The 8,098-nt window shown below is 57.1% G+C and overlaps 1 protein-coding gene across 2 annotated transcripts in view; it reads left to right on the top strand.

The window, feature by feature from the left end:
* Positions 1-397: 397 nt before the first annotated feature.
* adck5 (aarF domain containing kinase 5) overlaps positions 398-8,098 on the top strand; it is a 59,263-nt gene continuing 51,562 nt past the window's right edge. For both annotated transcript variants that reach the window (XR_013549186.1, XM_078425894.1), the window contains exon 1: positions 398-519. Coding sequence is in view for 1 of the 2 variants with exons in the window: in XM_078425894.1 (XP_078282020.1) it covers positions 496-519 (24 nt within the window). In the remaining variant the exon portion in view is untranslated. The remainder of the gene's footprint in view (positions 520-8,098) is intronic.

Below are 8,098 nucleotides of genomic sequence, written 5' to 3'. Positions count from 1 at the left end.
TCGGGTCGAGACTGTTACTCCAGCATTTTGTGAAATAGATGCTGCCTGACCTGCTGAGTTACTCCAGCATTTTGTGAAATAAATACCTTCGATTTGTACCAGCATCTGCAGTTATTTTCTTTTCTTACAATGGAGTAACTTAGCAGGTCAGGCAGCATCTCAGGAGAGAAGGTATAAGAAAATAACTGCAGATGCTGGTACAAATCGAAGGTATTTATTCACAAAATGCTGGAGTAACTCAGCAGGTCAGGCAGCATCTCAGGAGAGAAGGAATTGGGGGTGGGGTGGGGCGGACTACAATACCCAGAAGCAACCGCGAGGGGTGGTGGAGGTCACGTGACCATCGCTCTCCTCCTCCTCCTCCTCCACCCCGTGACCGTGAGCGTGGTGACGCAAGGACGTGGCGGGCCGTTGCTAGGAGGCGGTGGGTCGGGAGCCCGGAGCAACGGCAGCGAGGAGGAGGACTGGGAGCCCCGCCGGCGGCCGCGACACAACATGTGGAGGGAGAGGCTGCTCCAGGTAAGCCCGGGGAAAGAGGCCGAGGCCGCGGCCGCACAGGCCGGGCTATGTAGGAGGAGGCCGCGGGTAGCAGGGGCAGGGGCAACCGAGGCGGGCACGGCAACATAGGCTGGAGCCGGGGGGGGGGGGGCTAGACTGGGGCCAGCCAGGGGTGGAGGGGGGGGGGGGGGCTAGACTGGGGCCAGCCAGGGGGGGGGCTAGACTGGGGCCAGCCAGGGGTGGAGGGGGGGGGGGGGGGCTAGACTGGGGCCAGCCAGGGGTGGAGGGGGGGGGGGGGGCTAGACTGGGGCCAGCCAGGGGTGGAGGGGGGGGGGGGGGCTAGACTGGGGCCAGCCAGGGGGGGGGCTAGACTGGGGCCAGCCAGGGGGGGGGCTAGACTGGGGCCAGCCAGGGGGGGGGCTAGACTGGGGCCAGCCAGGGGTGGAGGGGGGGGGGGGGGCTAGACTGGGGCCAGCCAGGGGGGGGGCTAGACTGGGGCCAGCCAGGGGTGGAGGGGGGGGGGGGGGGCTAGACTGGGGCCAGCCAGGGGTGGAGGGGGGGGGGGGGGCTAGACTGGGGCCAGCCAGGGGGGGGGCTAGACTGGGGCCAGCCAGGGGTGGAGGGGGGGGGGGCTAGACTGGGGCCAGCCAGGGGTGGAGGGGGGGGGGGGGCTAGACTGGGGCCAGCCAGGGGGGGGGGGGCTAGACTGGGGCCAGCCAGGGGGGGGGCTAGACTGGGGCCAGCCAGGGATGGAGGGGGGGGGGGGCTAGACTGGGGCCAGCCAGGGGTGGAGGGGGGGGGGGGGCTAGACTGGGGCCAGCCAGGGATGGAGGGGGGGGGGGGGGCTAGACTGGGGCCAGCCAGGGATGGAGGGGGGGGGGGGGGCTAGACTGGGGCCAGCCAGGGGTGGAGGGGGGGGGGGGCTAGACTGGGGCCAGCCAGGGGGGGGGGGGGGCTAGACTGGGGCCAGCCAGGGATGGAGGGGGGGGGGGGGGCTAGACTGGGGCCAGCCAGGGGGGGAGGGGGGGGGGGCTAGACTGGGGCCAGCCAGGGGTGGAGGGCTAGACTGGGGCCAGCCAGGGGTGGAGGGGGGGGCTAGACTGGGGCCAGCCAGGGGTGGAGGGGGGGGGGGGCTAGACTGGGGCCAGCCAGGGGGGGGGGGGGGGCTAGACTGGGGCCAGCCAGGGATGGAGGGGGGGGGGGGGGCTAGACTGGGGCCAGCCAGGGGGGGAGGGGGGGGGGGCTAGACTGGGGCCAGCCAGGGGTGGAGGGCTAGACTGGGGCCAGCCAGGGGTGGAGGGGGGGGCTAGACTGGGGCCAGCCAGGGGTGGAGGGGGGGGGGGGCTAGACTGGGGCCAGCCAGGGGTGGAGGGGGGGGGGCTAGACTGGGGCCAGCCAGGGGTGGAGGGGGGGGGGGGCTAGACTGGGGCCAGCCAGGGGTGGAGGGGGGGGGGGGCTAGACTGGGGCCAGCCAGGGGTGGAGGGGGGGGGGGGGCTAGACTGGGGCCAGCCAGGGGTGGAGGGGGGGGGGGCTAGACTGGGGCCAGCCAGGGGTGGAGGGGGGGGGGGGGCTAGACTGGGGCCAGCCAGGGGGGGAGGGGGGGGGGCTAGACTGGGGCCAGCCAGGGGTGGAGGGGGGGGGGGCTAGACTGGGGCCAGCCAGGGGTGGAGGGGGGGGGGGGCTAGACTGGGGCCAGCCAGGGGTGGAGGGGGGGGGGGGGCTAGACTGGGGCCAGCCAGGGGGGGAGGGGGGGGGGCTAGACTGGGGCCAGCCAGGGGTGGAGGGGGGGGGGCTAGACTGGGGCCAGCCAGGGGGGGAGGGGGGGGGGGGCTAGACTGGGGCCAGCCAGGGGGGGAGGGGGGGGGGCTAGACTGGGGCCAGCCAGGGGTGGAGGGGGGGGGGCTAGACTGGGGCCAGCCAGGGGGGGAGGGGGGGGCTAGACTGGGGCCAGCCAGGGGTGGAGGGGGGGGCAGCCAGGGGTGGAGGGGGGGGCTAGACTGGGGCCAGCCAGGGGTGGAGGGGGGGGGGCTAGACTGGGGCCAGCCAGGGGTGGAGGGGGGGGGGCTAGACTGGGGCCAGCCAGGGGTGGGGGGGGGGGGGCTAGACTGGGGCCAGCCAGGGGTGGAGGGGGGGGGCTAGACTGGGGCCAGCCAGGGGTGGAGGGGGGGGCTAGACTGGGGCCAGCCAGGGGTGGGGGGGGGGGGGGGGCTAGACTGGGGCCAGCCAGGGGTGGAGGGGGGGGGGCTAGACTGGGGCCAGCCAGGGGTGGAGGGGGGGGGGGGGGGCTAGACTGGGGCCAGCCAGGGGGGGGGGGGCTAGACTGGGGCCAGCCAGGGGTGGAGGGGGGGGGGGGCTAGACTGGGGCCAGCCAGGGGGGGGGGCTAGACTGGGGCCAGCCAGGGGTGGAGGGGGGGGGGGGGCTAGACTGGGGCCAGCCAGGGGGGGGGGGGGCTAGACTGGGGCCAGCCAGGGGTGGAGGGGGGGGGGGGCTAGACTGGGGCCAGCCAGGGGGGGGGGGGGGGGCTAGACTGGGGCCAGCCAGGGGTGGAGGGGGGGCTTGGCTGGAGCGGGGGGGGGGCTTGGCTGGAGCCAGGGGGGCTAGGTTGGTAGGTTGGAGAGATGGGTCGAAGGGGACTGAAGTTCATTGACTGTGATTTAAGAACACATCGCAGGGCATCGTGAATAGAGGCAAGCTTTTACATTCAAAATAAACTTTATGTTAACACATCATTTTAGTTTTATTTATATATTAATTTATATATTAGCATGTGTGTGTGTATGTGTATATGTGTGTGTATGTGTGTGTGTATATATATGTGTGTGTATATATATGTGTGTGTGTATATATATGTGTGTGTGTGTGTATATGTATATGTGTGTGTGTATGTGTGTGTGTATGTGTGTGTATGTGTGTATATATGTGTGTGTGTGTGTGTATGTGTGAATGTATAGTAAGAAAATAACTGCAGATGCTGGTACAAATCGAAGTTATTTATTCACAAAATGCTGGAGTAACTCGGCAGGTCAGGCAGCATCTCAGGAGAGAAGGAATGGACCCGAAACGTCACCCATTCCTTCTCTCCTGAGATGCTGCCTGACCTGCTGAGTTACTCCAGCATTTTGTGAATAAATACCTTTGATTGTGTGTATGTATATGTGCTATTGCCTCGTAGGCCACTGACTTGAGGGGAGTCAGTCTCCGATCCAGACCTCTGGTGCTTTCTGTACAGAGCTTGCACAGCCTGGGATTCTCCCAAGTGCTCCGGTCATTCTCACAACTCCCAATGACATGCTGGTTATTGAATTAATTGACCCGGTAAATTTCAACAAGTGTAGGTGGTATTGTATGGGTTGATTCTTGTCGCCATCACTGAGCTACGGTAAAAAGCTCTTTTTTGTGTGCTTTGCTACAAAATCAAATCAAATTATACTGTGCACAAGTACAATCAATCTATACACATGTGCAACAGGGAGTGCAAAGCGAAAAATACCAGGGTGCAGAATAGGATGTTAGAGTTGTAGTGTTAAAGTTACAGAGGAAAAAGTCCAAACTCCACATTGTGATAGGCTGGATGATTGGGAGTACCTTAGCTTATGGGAAGACATTAGGTAGTCTGATACCAGCGGTACGAACATTGACCTCTACCATCAGATAGTTCCACTGTCCCTCTCTTTCCCCTCCCCTTCCCAGTTCTCTCACTGGTCTGCCTGTCTCCGACTACGTCCTATCTTTGTCCCGTCCCCTCCCCTGACATCAGTCTGAAGAAGGGTCTCGACCCAAAACGTCACCCATTCCTTCTCTCCAGAGATGCTGCCTGACCCGCTGAGTTACTCCAGCATTTTATGTCTACATTCGGTAGTCTGATAACAGCCAGAAAGAAGCTGTGCCTAAATCACGCTGTGATTCGCGCTTTCACACTTTTGTATCTTCTGCCTGACGGGAGAGGGGAGTACTGCGAATGACCGGGGGTGTGAGTGGTCCTTGATTATGTTAGCTACTTTCCTGAGTCGGTGTGAAGTGTACATGGAGTCAATGGTGGGGAAGCTGGTTTGTGTGACGGTCTGGGCTACATCCACAACTTTTCAGTGAGATGTTAAACTGAAACACTGAGTTTGTAATTGTAATTGATTTTATTAGCCAAGTATGAAAACAAAAGATGTAAACCATACAAGGAATTTGATTTGCCATACAGTCATACCAAAAAAGCAACGAAACACGCAACTACATAAAAAAAATTAACGTAAACATCCATCACAGAGGCTCTTCCACATTCCTCACTGTGATGGAAGGCAATAAAGTCTTATCTTCTTTCCTTTTTCTTCCCGTGGTCGGGGGGGGTCGAACCATCCGCAGTCAGGGCGATTGAAGCTCCTGCAGCCCGGCGATCGGCGCTCCCACGTTGGGGCGGTCGAGGCTCCACGATGTTAAAGTCCACAGGCTCCCGCGGTTGGCTTCTGAGGACGATCTCTGTCAAAGGGACCGCCGGCTCCGCCATGTTAAATCCGCAGGCTCCCGTGGTCGGAGCTCCCGAGGTCGATCCCCAGCAAGAGGCCGCCAGCTCCACGATGTTAGTTCACTCTGGCAGTTCATTCCATATACCCAGTGTGGAGATACGATAAGGAAAGAGTCGCATCTCCGTTGAGGAAAGAGATAAAAAAAGTTTCCTCCACCCCCCCACATAATACAAAACTAAAGACACACTAAATCACCATTTAACTGCAGTCTAAAAAAAAAGTAGAGAAGAACTATACCAAGACTCTGATATGAAGAAGAGCATGGGATTTCTCGTCATGTTCTGGAGCTAATATTTCCCCCTTAGTCTCCATCAAACCTTTCCCCATGGTATTACAGCTCCCTCCATCACGTTTTTGACCAGAGTGAAGCTAATCTACAGGGTGAATGGCAAACAGTTCAATAAAGGTCACCTCCAGTCTGCGACAAAGATCACCCCATCCTCTGTCATCTTGCACAAACAGCCTGATCCTTGACGGAAATAACAGTAATGGACCTTGCACTAGGCATCTGCTGTCAGCATATGCCAGCTGCACATTACAACTCCTCCCTGACTATTAACATCCACAATGATGCGTGTTTCCCATGCTGTGGGAGCAACCGCCACAGCTCTGCTCCCGCACACAGCCGAACAGCAGGGGAAAACAGGCCATTCAGCCCAACTCGTTCATGCTGACCAAGATGTCCCAACCAAGCTAGTCCCCTTTGCCCACATTTGGCCCATATCCTTCTAAACCTTTCTCATCTATCCAAATGTCTTTTAAATATTATTATACCTGCCTCAACTCATTTCTCTGGCAGTTCATTCCATATACCCAACACCTTATGTGGAAACGTTGCTCCTCAGGTTCCTGTTTAAATCTTTCTCCTCTTACCTAGACCTGTGCCCTCTGGTTCTTGATTCCCTTACCCTGGGAAAAAGTCACTGTGCATTCACCCTATCTATTCGCCTCATGATTTTATACACCTCTACAAGGTCACACCTCGTTCTTTTGCGCTCCAAAGAATAAAGTCTAGCCTGCCCAACAACTCACTATAGCTCAGGCCCTCGAGTCCTGGCAACATCCTTGTAAATCTTCTCTGCACTCTTTCAAGCTTCCTAGAACAGGGTGACCAAAACTGAACGCCAAACTGTGACACCACTTTCAGAGAACAATGTACCTGCACTTCTAGATCCCTCTGCTCTACAACGCTCCCCAGGGCCCAACCATTCACTCTTGTTCTGGTTTGACTTCCCAAAATGCACCCGTCACATTTTTCTGCATTGAGCTCCATTAGCCATTCCTGAGCCCGATTGCCCAGCTAATCAAGATTCTGCTTTAATTCTTGATAACCATCTTCACTCCGCACAATACCTCCTATTTTAGTGTCATCTGCAAACTTATCAATCTTGGCTTGTACAGTCGCTCCAGAGTTGAAGATTTTCCCTGTAGCATGTGGTCGGTAGGATGAATGAGCAATTGAGTGCTCTATCTTTTCAGAATAAATCTCCAGGTTGTTGTTTTTTCCAAAGATTTAGACCGAACAGTTTCTTCCTGCCTCTAGGTCATTGTGACCTGCCCATATCTTCCTCCCTCTAAGCAAGCCGACTGGATTGTTGCTTGGGGCAAACTGAGTTTTCCCAGCTGCCCTGCAGTGGCTCATTGGTGTGCTGTCTTTGGGGCAGGTCGAAGTGACTCCTTTGAGTTCCTGCCAGTCTTTGCAGCTGCCACTGGAAGATGGGCCTGTGCCAAATACGCATCCTACATTTCTACAGCTCTCCTCCCAACCTGCACTTTCATTCTAGAGACTTGAGGGGCAGAATCCACAGGTTAGTTTATATGCACCGGGGTGCAGTGACATTCTTGGCTTGTAGAGCGTACCTATGGTAATCTCTTCCAAGATGACGTCGGCGGGAGGTGAAGGGGAAAGTCAGTGGCTCTGACTGATCCACAAATTCACCTCCCCTGCTCCCTCGGAAAGATCCGAATGATCTATGATCAGCTCAGGAAGTGGGACACGGTGACTTTGGCGCACGGAGGCAAGGCGTTTGCTGGAGACGCCGGACGGTGCTTAGCGGGGAGTTGTGGGTGGTGTTGTTGGCGAAGGTGGCTGCAGTAACCGGTTGAGCGAGTGGATCGTGTGCTGACTGAGGCAGCATTGGTAGAGCATCGCGCTGGGCCAGGCCGACCCCTAGGTCATCAATCCACTCGTGAACCGTGAAAGGCCTGGATAGAGTGAATGTGGAGAGGATCAATAGTCAATAGTCAATTTATTTGTCACATACACATAAATGTGCAGTGAAATGAAAACTTACCCGCAGTTCAACAATAAGACCAATAAAAATAAGCAATAAAAATATGCAATAACACACACAATCATAGACCAGCACCAAACAAAAGAAATATCCATCACAGTGAGTCTCCTCCAGTCACCTCCTCACTGTGATGGAAGGCCAGAATGTCATTTTCTCTTCCCCTGCCGTCTTCTCCTGCGGTCAGGCTGTTGTAGTTGCCACGTCGGGGTCTGGATTCTGAGTTTCCACTAGTGGGAGTCTAGGACCAGAGGCCATAGCCTCAGGATAAAAGGACTAGAAAGGAGATGAGGAGGAATTTCGTTAGTCAGGGGGTGGTGAGTTTGTGGAGCTCATTGCCACAGATGGCTGTGGAGGCCAGGTCAATGGATATTTATAAGGAGAAGATTGACAGATTCTTGATTAGTAAGGATGTTGGGGGTTATGGGGAGATGTTAGGAGAATGGGGTTGAGAGGGAAAGATAGATCAGCCGTGATTAAATGGCGGAGTAGACGTGATGGGCCGAATGGCCTAATTCTCCTCCCAGCACTTAACATGATCAGTGCCGCCAGGGGGCTGGGCCTTAAAGTGAGAAAATAAGGAAATTTCCCCAGATCGGACTTTTCAGAAACTTGGAAACTGAAGATGGCTCCGCAGTGTGGCCCCTCTCTGGATATTTGTCAGGGTCGACGTGTGTGTTATGATGTGTCTGGATCGCATGAAGAACAAGCACCTCGCTTATCTCTGTGCACGTGACAATAAATAAACTAAACGATCAATACTATAATAAATACAACAATTATGGAATGGTGC

This window comes from Rhinoraja longicauda, chromosome 2, assembly GCF_053455715.1.
Source record: "Rhinoraja longicauda isolate Sanriku21f chromosome 2, sRhiLon1.1, whole genome shotgun sequence".
Classification (NCBI taxonomy): Eukaryota; Metazoa; Chordata; class Chondrichthyes; order Rajiformes; family Arhynchobatidae; genus Rhinoraja; species Rhinoraja longicauda.
This window is presented reverse-complemented; position numbering and strand designations above follow the sequence as displayed.